The sequence below is a fragment of the Cervus canadensis genome, chromosome 4 (assembly GCF_019320065.1).
Source record: "Cervus canadensis isolate Bull #8, Minnesota chromosome 4, ASM1932006v1, whole genome shotgun sequence".
Lineage (NCBI taxonomy): Eukaryota > Metazoa > Chordata > Mammalia > Artiodactyla > Cervidae > Cervus > Cervus canadensis.
In genome coordinates, this window is record NC_057389.1 from 92,566,934 (window position 1) to 92,587,503 (window position 20,570).

The 20,570-nt window shown below is 51.5% G+C and overlaps 1 protein-coding gene across 1 annotated transcript; it reads right to left on the reverse strand.

Moving 5' to 3' along the window:
* Positions 1 to 1,050: 1,050 nt before the first annotated feature.
* Positions 1,051 to 13,281, reverse strand: PIN1 (peptidylprolyl cis/trans isomerase, NIMA-interacting 1). Its single transcript, XM_043466725.1, has 4 exons — positions 13,134 to 13,281; positions 10,600 to 10,812; positions 2,498 to 2,608; positions 1,051 to 1,671 (listed from the first exon to the last, which is right to left on the reverse strand). Exons 1-4 carry the CDS (start codon positions 13,189 to 13,191, stop codon positions 1,562 to 1,564), a joined length of 492 nt encoding a protein of 163 aa, XP_043322660.1. The 5' UTR covers positions 13,192 to 13,281; the 3' UTR covers positions 1,051 to 1,561.
* Between the last annotated feature and the right edge of the window lie 7,289 nt (positions 13,282 to 20,570).

The window sequence follows — 20,570 nt, forward strand, 5'->3', positions numbered from 1 at the left end:
GTGGGGCCTCTGTCTGCTTCGTGGCCCCCACAGACGGTGGGAGAAGGTTCTGTCTGGAGGGGCAGCCAAGCAGCCAGCTCTGCCCAGCCAACAGAGCCGAGGAGGCTCATTAAACCTTCCTAAAAACAAGCGCGCTGGAAGGCAGAGAGCAACTGCTCCAGAAACTGGCCAGATGGGAGTCGGCCTAGGTGACTTTTTATGAGCAACTCAGGCCTGTGTTCAGAGACTCAGCTCTGGGGGTAGGGGGGGCTCTTCCTTGGGGTCAGACCAGGCAGGGCCTATTTTATTGGGTTCCCAAGCCCTGCTAGCCCACCACTCCTAAGATCCAGGCTGGTCCCCATTAAGTGTGCGTGTGGGGTGCAGAACAGACATAACTCCCTCTCCAACACACCCATGAACCCCCTGACTGACTTCTGAGCCTCCTGCCCAGGGCTGGATCCAGAGGCAGCTCTGAGGAGTCATGCAGAACAGGTGGGCCATGCCCCCAGCCCCCACCTGAAGATTCCCGCCCCCTCCCACATCTGCTACAGGGATTTCTTCTGCTCAAGACGCTCCCCCCACCGGCCACGGGAAGGCTGGGCAGGACCCCTGCTCTCAGAGACATCTGGCAGTACCCCTGCTCGCTGGCCCCCGTTGCCATGGTAACAGCATCTGCAGAAGGTGCCTGGGTCCTGGCAGAATGCTTACGGTGACGGGGAAGCAGGCATCAGAGTGTTGGGAGTAATTTGTTCCAACTGAAGTGGGCTGGGGTGGGGGCAGGCGGCACCAAGGGTGAACGGGGGCTTCACTCTGGTTCTCCTGCTCCACCTGACCTGCTGAATGCAGAGCTGTAGTCAGGGCCCTTGCATCCTGGAACATTCCTCAACACCCAAGTTTGAGGACCGCTGTTGTCCCACTTCCCTGAGAGTTTGCTGCTGCTATGAAGCACCCCTGGCCCAGGAAAGGAGCAGCTTCCCTGGGAGGCAACATGGCCTGGACACCTGGACGCCAAGGGTGGCGGGAGATGATCGCTGCCCCGAGGGTGGGAAATGAAATGCCAGACAGCAGAGCAGTGGTTCCAGGTTTAATCAAGGGTGGGGAAGGTGCTGCATGGCTGCTTAGAGAGGCCCCATAGCAGCCAGCAGCCTGGGCCCCACGCGGAGCGTATGCTTTTTACAACTGAACAGAGAAACATGGCCTAATCAGCAACAACTCAAGGCCCACCTGCCCCCATCCTGGACCTGGGGCAGCACGGGGGCAGCTAACTAGGCCTTCTCTTTGGGACAGGTCACCCCCAACCCTGGCTCTGGGAGCCCAGGGAGCCTCTCCACCCTGTGCCCTTCTGAAGTCGATTCCTAAAGGGGAGGGGGGTCTAGCAGGGACAGCCCCAACAGGAGCGGACAGGGAGCACCCGGTGGTGAAGGGCCTCCTCTCGGCCATCTGGGATCAATAAATACTGTGTGACAGGAGAAGGGAGGGGTCCCCACTGGTCGGCTGGCAGTGGGGAGCAGAGTCTGCGGGCCCAGCCACCCCGTCCCACCCGTCTCCCCCCGGGGGGCCAGGCCTGGGCCATCGACACCCCTCACTCCGTGCGAAGGATGATGTGGATGCCCGAATCCGTGAACACAGGCCCGCTCATCTCCCCTGTCCGCAGCGCAAAGGAGGCGTCTTCAAATGGCTTCTGCATCTGACCTGGGGGAGGAAGCAGGAGAGATGGCGTGTGGGGTCCAGACCTGCAGGCGGGACTGGGCAGACGGGGCTCCCACTGCGCCCCCCAGCGCCCTCATTCTGACTCATCCGTCACGCACTTTATGGCCTTGTCATGGCGCCTGAGCTGGGCGCAGCTGGGGGTGGCAAGGCTATTAGAGAGGCCCCGGGAAGCCTGAGGACAGCATGATGAATGAGGGCAGAGTGGCTGTCTCCACTGTGCACTGAGAGATGAGTTTTAATGATGAACTGGTCTCCCCAGGCCCGGTTCCTGGGCCCTGCCACAGTCTGTCCCGCCTGCCTCCTGGGGCCGCCTACAGCCCCTTGCTGGCTCCCCGACACCCCTCAGCCTATTCTGGGCCCTTCCTTGATGCTCTCGAGAGCCCAAAGATGGAGGGGGGAGGCGGCGGCGGCCTGGTTCCCTCTGCTCCTCCCTTCCCACAGCCCCAGGTGGAGAGGCCTGAACTGGGCGGGGCTGCCGATCTGACCCCCTCCTCCCCTCACTCCTGGTTTCTCCCCCCAGGAGGGCGGGCAGAGGATTCTGGGGGATGTGCTCTGGGACTCTTAGGGGCCCCAGCTTTGCACCTCAACAGGAGGAGAGGGAAATGGCAGGGAGCACCCACCTCGGTGGGCCCGTGATGGGGACAACTGAGCAGAGAGACACAGGCGGACGCCCCACCCCGGAGAAGACTGCAGCCTGAGGAAGGGACCCTGCTGCCACCTGCTGGGCCCAGGGCACAGTGCAACACGGGCCATCCCTCTAGGTGGGGTGCGGGCGCCAGTGGGTCAGGGATGCCCGTTCCTTGCGCACCTCTGCTGAAGGCACCCAGGTCTCCCCTGGCCTTGGCGGAGCTGCAGTCGCTGAACTGTGAGGCCAGGGATTCAAAGTCCTCCTCTCCAGACTTAATCTTCTGGATGTAGCCTGCAAGAGGGACACAAAGGGAGGCCTCCTCGTCAGGGTGGGGCGGGTGGGCGGAAGGTTCCGGGCAGGGCAGCACTTCACTCAGAAAGGAGCCTGCAGCCCCTGCCGATCGTGTGTGCTGTGTGCATGAGTGTGCATGCACAATCAGAGCCGGAGCCATACACACCACCCATGACGTGTATGCACCCTGTAATCCTGTGGTGACCTCAAGAGCAGCTGGTCTCATACCCCAGTCCTACACCCCCCTCTCTGTCACTTTCCCCGCCCCCCCCCCCCCATACACACACACACACAGGAACACATAATGAACATGGCATGGCCTCTTCCTACCCCCACACACACTGAGAGACAATCTACCTCCAGGCTCTGTTGGGGAGGACAGCAGAAGACAGGACAGATGTTAAATAGGGACACTGGGGACTTTCCTGGTGGTTAAGACTTCCCAGTGGTTAAGACTCAGGGCTTCCAACGTAAGGGGCACAGGTTTGATCCCTGGCTGGGAATTAAGATCCCACAGCAGCGCAGCCAAGAAAATAAAAATAAAAAGGGACACTGGGACGCCCCAGGGCAGTGGTAGGAAAATTTTCTAGAGGCTTCTAGGACAAAGGCAGGAGGCCACAGCACTAGCCCAGCTCTGCCACAGGAGATGGCTGAACTCTCAGCCTGAGGGCTGTCCAAAGCGTGAGAAAGGCCAGGGCCACTTACTGGGGTGTCATGAAGAACCCTGGAGGTGGCCTGGCTGGGATTCGGCAAGGGACAGGCGTCAGACTGCACCCCGGGGCAGCTGACATGGGTCTTCTCCCAGCCGCCTGGATGGGGTGTGTTGGCAGCGCCCCAGATTCACCCTCTGTGCAGCCCAAACTAGATACCGACTCTCCCTGGGGGGACAGGGAGACTGGGCTGATGGGACGGAAGGAAGAGGACTGAGGGAAAGGGCTCCCAGCGTCTGACCTAAACGAGGCTGTGACACGCCTGGTACCTTTCTGAGCACCACACAGACACTGCTAATTAATCCACTTGGTGGTCAGAGACCCACACACCCAGCCAGACCATCTGCCTGTTGCTGAGCTGGTGGGAACTTCACCTTGGCCCACGGATCTCCAGCTCTGGTCTAACCTGTCATTGTCATCCATCTGTCCGTCCGGGATGACATGACAGCACACCTGTCACCCCACTCTGCCATCTCACTACAGGTCACGGCAGTAACTCGTGTCCTGGTATCTGATCTGCCTGGCTGCTTCCACAGCTGTGCCCGTGACCGCTGCCTGCCCTGTGTCCCTGTGCCTCTGAGCCTCGACCATCGGTCACTTGCCAGCCATTCACAGGGACACGAGGCACAGTGCCAGGCACCAAGAGACACCTCGGCAAACGGCACCTGCTGTCAGCACTCTGTTCTCCCTGCTGTGGGCCCCGCCACTCGGATTGCCCCTGCTTCTTTCTGACCTGCGTGCCCCGGCCCTCCTCGTCTGCACCTTGTGGTCTGCGCTGGCTGCCACCGCACTGCGCTGCCTGGTCGGACAGGCTCTCTGCTGTGACACAGCCCCGCCCCCTGTGGCCTGCACGCTGTGGCGGCTTTTTCTGGGGGGCAGTAGGGGGGAGGCTGCACCCTGCAGCTTGTGGGATCTTAGTTCCCTGACTAGGGATCAAAGCTAGGCCCTCAGCAGTGAAAGCCTGGAGTCCTATGCACTGAGCCGCCAGGGAAGTGCCTTCCTCGGCAGAAAGCGGAAGGGCAGTGCCTTCTGCCGTGAAAACCTGGGTGGGCTCCCAATACCCCCCGCGGCTGCCAGGTGGACCCCCGTGCCTGACGCACCCACGGGTGACTCCGATCTGAATTGGACGGCACAAGGATTCCCCTCCTCCATCTCTTCCTCTCCCTGGATTCTGGTTATGTCTTCTGTCTCACCCGAGCAACACTGAGATATGTTCCCCGCCCTTTCCTGGCTGGACTCCAGTAAACCCAGCCAGGGAATCCTGAGTGCAGCGCCCCCCAGTGTACCTGACCCCCTCCAGGTACTTTGCGGGAGCACCGCTGCACAGGCCCAGCATTTGGGGAGTCGGGCCCGATCCTGAGCCTGGTTTAAGCACCCCTTGCAGCATCCTCCAGCCACTGGTGCTGAAGGCACAGCTGCAGGGATCCCCGAAACGAGGCGGCCTGGCAAGGGACGCACACACACAGTGTGTGTGCATGCAAGCAACAGCAGCCTAAGAACTGAATAAAAGCCAAGCTTTTCTCCCCATCGTTCACAGCACCCACATCTTCCTGTGATCAGCAGCTCTCAGAATATATTCTGCTTCAGGACGTCCCTGGTGGTCCAGTGATTAAGAATCCGCTTTGCAAAGGGGGGACATGTGTTCAATCCTTAGTTGGGGAAATAATATCCCACATGCCTCCGAGCAACTAAGCCCACAAGCTGCCACTAGAGAGTCTTCATGCTGCAGTGACAGATCCTGTATGACCCAACGAACAGCCTGTGTGCCTTAACTATGACCTGATGCAGCCAAATACATAAATACATTTTGTTTTCAAAAAAAAAGAAAATATTCTGCTTGGACGGGGCCCTGATTTTTTTTTCTTACTTTTTGGCCACGCCCCACGGCATGTGGGATCTTAGTTCCCTGACCAGGGATCAAACCCGCATCCCCTGCATTGGAAGCATGGAGTCTTAACCACTGAACCACAGGGTACGTCCCTGAAATGACTTTTTAAAAAGAAACAAGACTTCCTTTCTGAGCTCTCCTTTCTAAAGCTGACCTTTGGGAGTCTGGCCACAAGTCAAGGTGAAAGGCTAGGGACTTCTCTGTGGTCCAGCGGCTAAGATTCCACGCTCCCAGTGCAGGGGGCCTGGGCTCAAACCCTGGTCGGGGAACTAGATCCCACATGCCTGCCTGCTGTAACTACTGAGACCCAGTGCGACCAAATAAATAAAAATATCTATTAAAAAAAAGGCTCCCCCAAAGCTTTCTCCATCACATGTACTGAGGTAAGGCGTGTGAGCACACAGAAGGTGGCAATCTGCAAGCCAAGGAAAGAAGCCTCAGAAGAAACCAAATCAATCAACACTCTGATCTTAGACTTCCAGTCTCTAGAACTGTGAGAAATAAATGTCTGTGGCTAAGCTACCCAGCCTGTGGTATTCTGTTGTAGCAGCCAGAGTCACACCATAATGATTCCAGGGACAGTGAGTGAACAAGTGGAGTGGTCTCTGACTCTAAAGAGGTTTAGAGACAAACTAGGGAAGGGGTGTGGATGGGGAAAAGGTGATGGAATTAGGTCTGTCTTCCTCAAGACCCAATTCCAGGGACCACCCTGGTGGTCTAGGGATGCTGTGCTACCAATGCAGGGCGCAGATTTGACCCCTGGTTGCGGAAGCAGATCCCACATTCCCCAACTAAGAGTCTGCATGCTGCAACTAAGACCAGGCACAGCCAAGTAAATATTAAATATTAAAAAAGAAACAAACTCAAATTCCAGGAGGGGATGTCTAGAGACCAGAGACCCCAGCCTGAAACCAGGAGCCTGGAAGGGAGCCACCCACCGTGAGTGGGGACACTGGGTGGAAGGCACTCACCAATCCTTTAGACCCTGGGCACAGGGTACGGGGATGGGACTCACACTGGGGCCTCCCTGCGACCTTGGGCACGTGGGGATGGAGGAATGGGCACCAGGCAGGGAGGGCTTCTCTGTGGCCTGGCTTCCTTACACAAGGACACTGGCAATGACAGGTAACCGGTCCCCAGATCCCTGAGAAGCCTTTGGCCGCAGCCCAAGAGCTGCAGAGGAGCTGGCCCAGAGAAAGAAGCCTTGGCAGAAAATGTGAACACACTGGTTTTCAAGGCAACTGGGGAGCACAGGTTCTAAATGGGTACGGAGGGACCCAGGCTGCCAGCGGCAGACTGTGCCACCAAAAGGCTGATCTCGTCATCACCTGGAACAAACTCATGATGAGAAGAGGGGAGGGGGGAGAAACATCCTTCTTCATAAAAGAGGAAACCAGGCCCCGATGCCCAAAGCTTGCTGACCTGGCACATGGGTGTCTGGTGACCAAGTGTACCACAGTCTGCGCCATCTTACTGCACCCTCATAATGACCCCCGGGGGGGCCCATCTCAGGACACTGAGTAAGACCACATGCCAATGTCAGTGGAGGGTGGGCATACTGAGCCCACCAGGCCTCCCATGTCCTGGCCCAGAGCTCCACCCATGGACCATGAGCAAGCAGGAGAGGCTGCGGTAGGCAAAGGCCTTGTCCTGACCCTGGTCCCCACCACACACACCTACAAGACTGGGGTCAAGGCTCTACCATGGAGACACCAAGTGGCTGACACTGAGCCCACTGCTCTGCTAAGCGTTCAGTGGTCAGCTGGCCCCTGGATCTTCAGGCCACCCTGTGCCCATTCCACAGATGAGGCCAACTGAAGCTCTGAGAATGAAGACACTTGCTTGAAGCCACACAGCTGGCTTCCCTGGTGGCTCAGCTGGTAAAGAATCCGCCTGCAATGCAGGAGACCCTGGTTCGATTCCTGGGTTGGGAAGATCTGCTGGAGAAAGGATAGGCTACCCATTCCAGTATTCTTGGGCTTCCCTGGTTGCTCAGCTGGTAAGGAATCCGCCTGCAATGCAGGAGACCTGGGTTTAATCCCTGGGCTGGGAAGATCCTCTCGAGAAGGGAATGGCTACCCACTCCAGTATTCTGGTCTGGAGAATTCCATGGACTACAGTCTATGGGGTCACAAAGAGTTGGGCATGACGGAGCAACTTTCACACTGCTGGCACCGAGATTCATCTGTGGGCCAGCCGAGGGTGGGTCACACTACTTCTGACCTTACCCACTCCCTGCCCCTCTAATCTATCACCCAGTCCTCCTGATTCTGCCCACTCAAGCTCGCTAGAATCGACTCCACCTTCCTCCTACCCACTCCAAGTTCAAGTCACATTGTTTCTAGCTGCAATTCCTCCCACGGCCTCCACCAGGCCCGCTGGCACCAGGGAGGCATGTTCGACCCCTGCTAACACTTCCGAGTGTACACTGATTTAAGGTGAGGCCCCAGGGCCCAGCTGCTTACTGGGCGCACCCACAGATACCCCTTCCCCAGACCCAAGCTGACCTTAGTACTCCCAGGCTCCCACTGCAGTGTCAGCCCCACTAGACACGTCCTTGGCCTTCGGAGATGGGACAGGCGGCACCACTCCCAGGCACTCCCTACAGCCCAAAAGCTTTTCTTCCAAGCGATGCTCAGATGTCCCCATGTCTACCTGCCATCTCTGGCTGGGACTGTCCCCCAGGCTTCGGTCTCTGGCCTGCTGCTCTGCTCAGTCCAGATCCTCTCATGGTTGCCTCGCCAAGGTCTCTTCCTCCGACCTTCAGACCTAGTGAGACTCTCCCCAGACTGCGCCTCTTCCCGAGTCCCCTCGGCCAGTGATGACATCTCCTGCCACTCACTCTCCAAGTGCCCGTCACCTTCTGTGCACTCTCGTGTGGTCCAGAAGCCTCAGAACTGGGACCACTTGAGCTAAAGGAACCAAGAGGTCATCTCGTGGTTTCTTCTGAGCTTCCCGCCATGTCCTCTTCCCCTGAGTGGCGGCCAGACCCCACACATCACTTACTGCTCACTGCTGGCCCACCCAGCCTGGAGCTGGACCTTCCGGCTTTCCTTGCCCATCACCCTCCAGCCATACGGCTCTTTCTGAAAAGCAGGACTGTAGGGCCCTTCTCCCAGGGTCACATGGCCATGTGTTTCCTGCAGCCTCTGGAAAAGGACCCAAACTTTTGGCCTCAGCCTGGGCCCTCCTCCACCTGGCTGGGACCTGCCCTGATGGGTTTCATCTCTCTTCAGTCCCCTGCAGTCTTCCCCTGAGTCCTGCCTGCAGCCCTGCCCCAGGCCTTCATTTCTGCTGCTTCCTCTATCAGGAATCCTTCTTGCTTCCTCTGGGTTCAGGAGTCCCAGCTGTGGGCCATGCTTTGTGTTGGGTATGCAGCGGGCAAAGAGACAGACCCAGCCCTTGCCCCAGGGAGCTCGGGAGGCGAGCTATTTTTCTTTTCCATTTTTTTTTTTGGCTGTGCTGGATTGAAGCACGCAGGCTTCTCTAGTTGCGGCACACAGACTGACTTGCCCCAAGGCATACAGGACCTAAGTTCCCTGAGCAGGGTTGGAACTCGCATCTCCTGCACTGGAAGGTGAATTCTTAACCACTGGACCATCAAGGAAGTCCCCAGAAGTAAGCTCTTTAAATCTGCCTTCAAGATTCTGTGCAAAAACTTGTCTCCACTCTACAAGACTGAGAGGTGGGTGGCTAACAGGTGCCATTTATCATGCTGGGGACTGTATGAACAGGTGTGGGTGTAGGTGTGTGTCAGTAATATCCCACAGGACAGTTATGTGGCACAAAACAACAGCCAATATGGACTAACTATGCCAGGCCTGTGCTAATAACCACCATCATAATGGCCACCAGCAATCACAGAACATTTACTAGATGCCAAGAGCTGTTATTCATGCTTTACTGTACTAGGGCTTCCCTGGTGGCTAGAATATAAAGAATCTGCCTCCAGTGCATGAGACCCAGGTTCAGTCCCTGGGTCAGGAAGATCCCCTGGAGAAGGAAATGGCAACCCACTCCAGTATTACTGCCTGGAGAAATACATGGACAGAGGAGCCTCGTGGGCTACAGACCATGGGGTCACAAAGAAACAAGACTGAGCGACTAACAATTTTTTTTCTTCACCCTATGTGGTGCGTCCTATTATCTAACACTAACTTTATAAGTGAAAAGACTGCGGCTGAGATGTTAAGTAGCTTGCTCAAGGTCACACAGCCATGACCTGGCAGAACTAGATGGGCACTCAGGCTGTTTGGGCAGGGGTGAGACATTGGTTCTGTGGGGTCAGGGGCCTGGGAGGTGTCTGGATCTCTGGTGAGAGAGGCTGAGTGGATGATGAAACCACACTTGTGATCCATACCAGCACTGGCCAAGAGAACTTCCTGCAAGGATGGAAATATTCTGCAGCTGTGCTGTCCAAAATGGCAGCCTATAACCAAGTGGGACTGCTGAACAGTGTGGCTGGTGTGACTGAGGAACCAATCTTCAATATGACTTAAATTGAACTAATGTACATGAAAATAACCACATGCAGAAAGAAGCGGCCACACTAGATAGCTCTAGACCAGGATGCTGAGAACTACAGCCGTGGGGTCAAATCCTGCTGTTTCTGTAAATAAAGTTTTATTGACACATGGCCATGCCCATTTGTTTACACATCACCTGCAGCTGCTATGGAGTTACCAAGCAGAGCTGACAGAGACTGTATGGCCCACAAAACCTAAACTATTTACCATCTGGTCTTTTAAGAAAAAGTCTGCCTACCAACTGCTGCCCTAGACTGTGGAGGAAACACAGAACTGAGTGAGGAACAGGCTGCTCAGAGCCAAAGTAATTCAATGACTCTGTCAGCGGGTTCTAACACTGCTACCTTTCAAACCTCCCTCCTGACCCATCCACATACGTGCCCCAGGACCCTGCTTGATGACACTACTCTCCCACTGAATGACAACCCACACAGTGACAACCGTGGGCCACCCATTACACCATTTCATCTCACTGAGCTTTCACAATGGCCTGTGAAGGCAAGGAGATGACGATGTCCATTTTACAGAGGTGAAAACCGAGTCTCAAGGAAGTGACATGCATCTCTCAAGGTCAAGGAGCTCCTAAGGGCATAGTGACCATGTGAACCCAGGCCTGCCAGCCCTAAGGCTGCGTCCTCTCCACCAACCCTGGCCCCCTCTCAAACACCAGCTGGGGAGGAAAATGAGAGGCAGCCGTGGGAGCCAGGCTCATGCCACCAACAGGCGCTTATAGGTCGGCCAAGGCCACAGCTGACAGCTAAGCTGGCTGGGGTGGAGGATCTCATGTGATTTCTGCAAAGCTTGCACTGCCCTTAGGGAGAAGGCCTGTCCCCTTCCTCCCAAGCCTGGTCTCCAAGCCCTGCTCACCATTGATCAGCTCCAGGGCCTCCTCCTTGGTTCGGGTGATCTTCTCCTGCCGCCAGGAGGAGGGCCGCCGTGACTGGCTGTGTTTGACCAGCAGGTGTGAGCAGCGGACCCTGGTGGGCTCCCCTTGTCCATTTTTGCCACTGCCACTGCTGTTGCCACTTGGCCGCTCCCACTGGCTGGCGTTAGTGATGTGATTGAAGTAGTACACCCGGCCTGGAAGGGGTGGGGGGGAGACAGAATTCAGCTGGGACCTGCTCAGAGGATACCACCGTCAAGCCATGATAAGGAACTGGCCAACAAGATGCCTTCATTCAGTCAGCCCACTGCTGTCCACCAGTGTCACCAGGACTTAGGGAGCTAACCCTCTAGGTGGGAGGCAGACAGGCAATAAACAAGCAAGTAAGACCACATAATAACTTTGGTCATTAATAACTTCAAGGGGGGAAAATAACCCAAGGTGAGGAAGAGAGGTTCGAAGTGTGCACTCAGCAAGCCAGACTCCCTGTTCAAATCTGCCACTCACTCCCTGTATGAGCTCCCTTCTCCGGGCCTCAGTTTTCTCACCTGTAAAATGGAAATAACAACAGTACTTGCCTGAATGGTTTTTGGGAGGACTGTATGAGTTCACATCTGTAATGAGTTCAGGATAGCACTTGACATGTATTAACACATTATCGACTGGGGGATTTTTGCAGAAACTAACGCCTGTGGCTGGCGATTTGTTATGTAAGTGAATGTTGAGACACTCCAGTCAATAACATTCGGGTAACAAAAGACATACTAATACATCTCTGGTCAAAACATGGGCTTCCCAGGTAGCACAGAGGTAAAGAATCTGCCTGCCAATGCAGGAAGCAAAAGATTTGGGTTCAGTCCCTGGGTTGGAAGATACTCTGGAAGAGGAAATGGCAACTCACTCCAGTATTCCTGCCTGGGAAATCCCATGGACAGAGGAGCCTGGTGGGCTATAGCACATGGGGTCACAAAGAGTAGGACATGACTTGAGCATGCACATGTCACTGTGAGGCATCTGGTCAATAAGAGTGCAACAGCTACTAGTACCTCCAAAACAAAGCAATTTTCTGCTTTGTTTTTTCTGCCGCATAAACTGTACCCATGTGTGTCAGACACAAAAGCTTTGTCCTTTTCCCCTACCGAACTGGGGTCCAGCATTACTGGGGTCAGATGTTATCCAGAGACTAAAGAGCATGGAGTGAGGGCTGCCAACAAGAAGCTTGAAGTAGGACTCAGTAGAGACAGGGTGTCACTCCTGGAGCAGAGTCTGCCCTGGTTACACGGAGGACTTGTGCTGAACACCGTGAAGGGCTGGATGTCACCCTCAGGGAACATTGTCAGGATTGAAGTGGGCAGAAATGGCTGGAATGGGAGCCCCAAATCCGGCAGAGCATCAGCTTTACATTGTAGGTCACATCCACAGGTCAAGGCTGCAGGGTGGGGTGGGGGCTGGTGAGAGCTGAGCCACTGACTGCCTCAAAAACCTTGGCAATAGGTTCCATCTCCCTGAACCTCAGTTTTCTCATCTGAAAAGTGGGGGTGAGAGAATAAGGACATCAAACCTCCGGGGGGTTAATGTGGAGAGTGGATGGTGCTGTGTGCAAAGTGCTCCTGATGTTCAAAAAATCAAATTATTACTGCTACTATGATTGCTAGGCTCTATGGAGAAAGAAGTGTGAAATATTGGAACCTGCATCTTGGTAGTTTGCAGCAAGAAGGGTAGGGGGCTCTGGAGTCAGAATGACTGGGTCCGAACCCAGCCCCCACCTCCTGAAATCAATGACCTTGGGCGGGTTCCTTGCGTTTTCTGGCCTCGAGTTTCCTGATCTGCAAAACGGGGGTAACTATTACCTCTCTCCCCAAATTATGGCCAATTAGAGAAAGCACACACCCAAAATGCTTGGAACTATGCTTGGTCCTGAGATAAACGTTCCCTATTCTTGACATTATTATTGGGGAAAAGCCCTAAATCGCGTTCCGGAGCACAAGGGCAGTTCTCAGGTAGAATACCACCGGCCGGATATCGCAAACTCAGAATATGGTGTGGATGGCAGCAAGCGTATTAGCAGAAGGAGGTTGTGGATCCGAGGCCGAACAACACCCTAGGGCCCAGCCCTGAGCATGATGTTGAGGTGTCCTCCCCAAGGGGTCCCCCCGGGACCAGGGGTTGCACAGACGTTCCCTCAGGACTTCTGGTGCATTAGCCCGAACGAAAATGTCAGTCAGACCGGCAGGGCCAGGGCCATTGCCTGAGGGAGTACCGCGGGATCACCATCCCCCTGCCACCCCGGGAGCATCCTGGAACTCCCCGGCCACGCCCCTTGCCTCAGTTTCCTCGGAATTACCCTCTCCTCAGGCTCGCAGCCCCCACGGGGTGGGCCGGGGCCGTTACCCGAGGACGACGCGGAGGAGCCAGGACCCCACGGGACTCGAGCGGCGGTGCCGCGCTCGAGGGGCAAGCTCGAGCCCTGCTTCTGCGGGCCCTCGCGGCCCCGTCCCAGCCCCGACCCCCGCGGCACCTGAGCTGCGGCTCATGCGCTTCTCCCAGCCGGGCGGCAGCTTCTCCTCGTCCGCCATCTTCCCTCCTGCCGCAGAGCCCGCTCCGCCTCCGCCGCACCGCCTCTGCCGCCCGCGTCCGCCCACCGCTGCTGTCGATTGGCTGAGCCCGCCCTGCACGGGGTCCTGGCGACAGCACTCATTGGGCACCTTAACTGTCCGGACTGACTCTCTGGCTTCCTATTGAGCAGAAGCAGGGGTGGGCGGAGCCTCCCACCCTTAATCTGGGCCTCGCCCCCGGTCGGCCTCACGCAGGTCCCGCCCTCTTCCTTTCTTCGGCCGCTAAATGGTGGGAAAGGGACGCGAACACGCCTTATCAACGCCCTCTGCTGAGCTTCCGAAAGTCCCGACCCCTCCTTTGCGTCCTTCGCCACAGAGCCCATCCGATTGGTTACTACTGCAGCAATTCCCGCCTTCCTAAACCATAGCCCGCGGGCTGCAGCCTCCCATGCGGAAGTGTCTGGCTTGTGTGGAGGTAACAGCAGCGAAGGAGGTTCTTGAAAAAGGCGGTGCTGACTTTGGTGTTGCCATGGCAACGCCGTTACCTTGGTGATGAACAGCTAAGAATCCAGAAGCCTATATTCGGCTCCTCCGTTCTCCCTCGTCCCACCTGTTTCCCCCAGATGTCCAAAGCTAGCCCACCTCGTTTTAATTTTTTGTGCAAGACTCTTTCCCTATTTTACTAACCCAAACACCTTCCACTTCCTTTGAAATCTACTTTACTTCACTAATTCCTTCCCACTTTGGCTTCTGCCTCTGTCCCGGGTGACTCGTGGGTGCTGGCTTTGCCATTCAGATGACAGGGTGGCTTTGTGGGTGGAAATTTGTGGGTGGAAGCGCGGGTGGGAGGATAATGAGCTCAGTTTGAATCAATTTACTTTTTTAATTCATTTTTTATTGAAATATCAGTTGAATAAGTCAATTTAAAATGAAGGCTGTGGCACTCAAGGGACATTGAAGAGGTGGTTGGAGACCTAGGGCTGTAGATTGACGTGGGAACTGGGACACCAACAGGGAAGAGTTCAACTACAGTTCATCTATAGAAGGAGGAGAGTGAAAAAGCTAGCTTAAAGTGCAACATTAAAAACACTAAGATCATGGCATCTGGCTCCATCACCTCATGGCAAATAGATAAGGGGAAAGTGGAAACAGTGCCAGATTTTATTTTCTTGGGCTCCAAAATCACTGTGGATGTGACTGCAGTGATGAAATTAAAAGACACTTGCTCCTTGAAAGGAAAGCTATGACAAGGTCCTAGACAGGGTATTAAAAAGCAGACACATCACTATGCTGACAAAGGTCTGCATAGTCAAAACTACAGTTTTTCCAGTAGTCATGTATGGATATTGAGAGTTGGACAATAAGGAAGGCTAAGCGCCAAAGAACTGATGCTTTTGAATTGTGGTTCTGGAGAAGACTCGAGAGTCCCTTGGACTGCAAGGAGATCCAACCAGTCCATCCTAAAGGAAATCAGTCCTGAATATTCACTGGAAGGACTGATGCTGAAGCTGAAGTTCCACCTGGTGCCATCACTTTGACCACCTGATGTGAAGAGCCAACTCCCTGGGAAAGACCCTGATGGTGGGAAAGACTGAGGGCAGGAGGAGAAGAAGGTGACAGAGGATGAGATGGTGGGATGGCATCACCGACTCCATGGATATGAGTTTGAGCAAACTCCAGGAGATGGTGAAGGACAGGGAAGCCTGGTATGCTGCAGTCCATGAGATTGCAGAGTCGGACAGGACTTAACAACTGAACAACAGAGCACAGAACCTTATGTAACTGTTAAAAAGAATGAGGCGCAGTGACGTGAAACACAGGGAAACATGTCTAGGACAAATTACAGAGGCAGGATGCAGCTGAAAGTTAAGAGCACTCAGGAACCAGATTGCTTTGAGTTCAAAGCCTGGCTCTACCACTTGCTGTGACCTTAACAAATGACTTAACCTCTGTACTTCCTCTTCTCTATCTGCAAAATGAGGGAAAGAAAAAAACATGTCTCATGAATATCCTTGATGTAAAGATTAAATGAGTTCATCTATAGAAAGCACTCAAAAACAGTGTCTGGTCCATAGCAAGGGTAGGTATTGCTGGGTGAAAAAAAAAGCAAAACATAGTACAGCATAGCAATTATAATATGTATGAAAGCATAATAAGGGACTTCGCTGGTGGTCCAGTGGCTATGACTTTGTACTCCCAAAGTAGGCGGCCTAGGTTCAATCCCTGGTCAGGGAACTAGATCCTACATACCACAACAAAGACCCAGTGTAGCCAAATAAATATACATTTAAAAAAAGAAAGCATAATAAAACCAAAAAGATCAACAAAAATTAACTTTATATATTATTAGAGTATTATAATTAACTCAAAACTGTGTAAAAATAGTTGTGTATCACTGAAAATTTCTGGATTTATCCAAATATGTTAATGACTAATACTGGTGACGCAGGTGAAGGAAGAAATGAGGAACTTAAGGTATAACATTCTGACTTTTTAAACAAGCATGTATTAGCATAATAATAATAATCTTTTTTAAAAGATAATTTTAGATTTAGGGCTGGACTGCAAAAGTAGTATAGTTCTCAAAGTCCTTCCCCCAGCCATCCCTTACATTAGCATCTTTCGTAATAGAATAAAGGCTGTCAACCAGGGGTGATATTGTTCCTCAGGGGACATGTGGCAAGTTTAAGACATTTTTCGTTGTCACAAAAGGAGAGAGGGGCTACTTGCATTTAGTGGGTGGAGGCTGAGGATGTTTCTGAACATCCTGCAACATACAGCCTCCACAACAGAGAATTATCCCCCCAAATGTTAACAGTGCCAAAACCAAGAAATTCTGCCACAGAATAATGATGAAAACTAAGAAATCAATATTGGTCCAATACAATTAACTAAATTAGATTTTAAAAGAATTTCCTGTTTCCCTAGTAATATCCTCCTCCACGATGTGACCATTTCTAGGCCTTTTCTTGTCTTTCATGATCTCGATACTTTTGAAGAGTACAATGGCTTTCATTCTGATGTTTGGACATGATGATGTCTGTCTGATCTTTTCTCATAATTTATTGAGGTTTGGACTTCCCTGGTAGCTGAAATGGTAAAGAATCCACCTGCAACACAGGAGACCTGGGTTCGATCCCTGGGTTGGGAAGATCCCCTGGCGGAGGGCATGGCAACTCACTCCAGTATTCTTGCCTGGAGAATCCCCATGGACAGAGGAGCTTGGTGGGCTACAGTCCATGGGGGTCACAAAGAGTTGGACACGACTGAGCAACTAAGCACCACCAGCACATACATCATTGGGAAGGACACCACAAAGATGATATGCCGTTCTCAGTGCATTGTACCGGGCGATTAATGACGTTGCAATGTATTACTGGTTGTACTAGAGTTCTATTGCTGTCTACCATGTTAGCCTACAATCTAGTGGATTAACATTTGCCATCTCAATTTCTATGGGTCAGGAATGGAGTGCAGTTTAGCTGGTGTCAGCAGGAGCGGCAGTGGTCTTATCCCAAAGCTTGACTAGGCAGGATCTGCTTCCAAGTACCCTCATTTTGTTGCTTGCAGGATTTAGTTGCTAACAGTATGGAATTGAACACCACAGTTCCTCACTGGCTATTGGCTGGGGGTCAACAGGGCAGCTCACAACATGGTTATCTGGCTGGCTTTCATCAATGAGCAAGAGGGCAAGATGGAAACTACGTTTCACGACTAATCTCAGAAACAATATCCCATCACTTTTGCCATAATGTTAGAAGTTAGGTCTGGCCTAAGAGGAGGGGATTACACAACAGTATGAGTGTGGTCCCAGCTCATTAGGGGCCATCTTAGAGGTCACCTCCCACACCTGGTGGTATTTTTGATCACTCGATTAAGACAGTATCTGAACTATTTTCCCTTTTGTAATAAGTAAATACTTGTGGAAGATACTTTTGAGTCTGTGCAAATATCCTTCTACTTAAACTTTCACCCCCAAATTTTAACATCTCTTAGTGCATCTTGCCTACAGCAATAATTACTATGGTGATGTAAGGATTGGTGATTTTTTTTTAAAAGCATTGGTGAGTTCTTCTTTTCCTCTTTCCTTCTACAATGAATTGAAATCCTTTTGTAATGAAGGGTTATCCCTTCTTCCCCACTCATTTACACTTTCAGCTATTTATTTCTATGAGCATGGGCTTGAAGATATTTATTTTATTCTTTGGGTTATAGTTCAATATTATTCCTTTGTTGCTCAAGTTGTTCTACATTTGGCCACTGAGAGCTTTTTCACAGGTTGGCCTCTGTGCTCTTTCAACATGCTTCCATCGTTTTTGAGTACTTCTTACCTCAAGATGCTCCACCCTGAGCTTGAATTTTCCCTGCTCTAGCTCGGGAATCAATCACTTCTCCCAGAAACCCTGGTTCCTTTTATTGGAGAATATTGTTTAGAAACCAAGATCTGGGGCTTCCCCTAAGGTCCAGTGGTAAAGAATCTACCTTCCAATGCAGAAGACATAGGCTTGATCCCTGGCCCAGTAAGATCCCACATGCCATGGAGCAACTAAGCCTGTGCACCTTAACTACTGAGCCTGTGTCTAGAGTCCGGCAGCTGCAACTGCTGAAGCCTGTGTCCTAGAGCCTGTGCTCTGCAACAAGAGAAACCACTGCAATGAGAAACCCATGCACTGCAATGGAAAGTAGCCCCCTCACCACAACTAGAGAAAAGCCTGAGCAGCAATGAAGACCCAGCACAGCCAAAAATAAATGAAAAGTAAAATTATATATGTAAAGAAACCAAGACTGGGGAACAATTGATACTGGGGAATCACTGCTTCTGGTCCCTCTAAATGGATAAACAAGGAAATGTAAGTACATATGCACACATCTGTATGTCTATGTGTGTCTGTAAACATTTTAAATGAAAACCATGAGTTCATACTGATGCCTCCAACTCTAATCAGTCCCATGGGGTTCTATTCACCCTCTTTCACAGTAACTTCTTTCTTCAGCAGCAAGACACCTGGCTTAATTATCTGCAATATATGTATATGTATAATTATCTGCAATATATGTATCCAACTCTGTGTGTGTACAGATGTATATTAGTAAGACTGGATTTGAAATTGCAAAATCATTCTGCTGTGAGGAACATATTTACCAACTACAGTACAGTGTTTGTGTGTAATTCTTTTTGTCTTTAGCATTATAGTATCAAATCAAAATACATTTTCCAAAATTATTTAGATCAGCTCCTTTCTCCCCCACCTCCTTCAGTGGGGTCTTGTAATTCACTTATATATATGGATCTGTTTGACTGGCTGCATTTGATCTTTCTATATCCTGGTTGACAAATCTGGAATACTGCATCCACCACCATAATTCCAGGTGTGGCAATTCCATCACCACAAAATTCCCTCATCCATACTGCCCTTTTACATAAAAAAAAAGAAAAAAAAATCAATAAAAATACCAATTAAAAAGAGACCAAAAAAAATCATTAATATAGAAAGATGAAAAGCATAAAAAAAGAAAAAACTACTGAATACTATACAAATATTACAGAATGTATAAATTTTCCAATTGTATTTCAGAAAATTTCTGGATTCACTCAAATGTTAATTATTGCCACTGTCAGTAGGAGTGTTATAAAAGTAAGAAACTTAATTTTTTTCAAAACATATGGATTTTTTTTTACAAACAGATATTAGCATAGTAATTTTTAAAAAAATTAAATTTGGGACTTCCTGGGGGTCCAGTGGCTAAGAATCCATGCTCCCAATGCAGGGGGACCTGGTTCAACCCCTGGTCAGGGAACCAGATCCCACATGCCACAACTAAGGGTTTGCATGACACAAACTAAAGATTCCACGTGCTGCCAAGAAAATAACTAAAAATAAATATTAATTAAAACATTTTTTAAAATGGAAGTTTACAGAAATACACTGAAAAAGCCTTCACCTCAGGAGAGAGAATGGGGCCAGGAGTGGGGTCTTACTTTTAGCTTGTACTTTTCTATGCTGATTTGAAAACAAGGACTCCAGCATGTCAAGGCTGTCATGAAATTTAAAAAAGAATTGGGAGGAGGGGGTTTCTTTTCTAAGCAGACAGATAAGGAGGAGACTGAGCTAAAAGAGCAGGGGTACCAGCAGACAGACATTTCTGGTTTGTCAGGAGGAAGGGGAATCCTAGGGACAGTAGCAAAGCCAAGGGGACAGGTAAAAAGGCCAGCAGAGACCAAGGAGAGACCAGCTTTAGTGGACTATAGGCCAGTATCCCAGGCTGATCATCTGCAAGACTGAGTTCCAAGAAGCTTGATGGCAAAAAGAAAGCATAAGGCTTGGGGGAAGGGGAGGAGCAGTGGACTAGACTTGAACATGGTTATGTCCTGAAGAAGGACCTACCAGGTCAATACACAGGGAGGGGAGAAGGGTTGGAGCAAGGTTCTAGGTGAAACTCTCAAAGCAGCTCCAGAATGTGGCTCTGGGTAAGGACAAGGTCAAGGGTGACCTCAGGAGCTTTGGCCAAGGGAACAGAAATGGAGTGTTTGATGTCCCGTCTACTCATACCTGAAGGAAGAAGCCCAGAGATGGATATAGCACCGGGCATCCTGCTGTTTTAACTGCATTATCTCATTATCTCATGGAGATGTGGGTGTCATCATGGTGCCCCTTTTTAGAGGAAGAAACAGAGGATCAGGAAGGGCTGAATAGCCTAGGTCACACTGTTTTACTCTGTCCACTGGCGTTTCACAGGTGCCAAGAACTGTGGCTGCTTAATCAGGCTTATCTCATCTCTACTTCACAACATACCAATGAAGTAAACACAATCAGTTCGATTGGATAAAGAAATGAAGGTTAAGGGAGATTAAGTAACTCCCCAGGGTCACAGTTCCCGGTAAGGCTGGGGTTCCACCCATTGTCTGTCTGAATCTAAACCTGTATTCCTAACTATTATTTCTACTAAGGTCCCTGCCCAGAGGATCCTTGGTCTATTGATGACAATAATCCCACGATCTCTTGACCTTCAGGAAAGTGTTAGTCCCTCAGTTGTGTCCAACTCTTTGTGACCCCATGGACTGTAGCCTGCCCGGCTCCTCTGTTCATAGAATTCTCCAGGCAAGAATACAGGAGTGGATTGCCATTCTCTTCTCCAGGGGATCGTCCCCATCCAGGGATCAAACCCAGGTCTCCCTCATTGCAGGCGGATTCTTTACTGTCTGAGCCACCAAGGAGACCCAGAGACTATGGCTAGCCCCAGAGCTCAGGTCCTCCACTCAGGCTCCCAGTCTACTGGCTCCCTCCTTGATCCAATCTTGAAGTATTATTGAGCAGCTGGGTGGGTACTGAGAATACAGTGACAACCAGATACCAACCCTCCCCTTAAGAGAGAACTCTCATTCAAAGATGACAACGAAG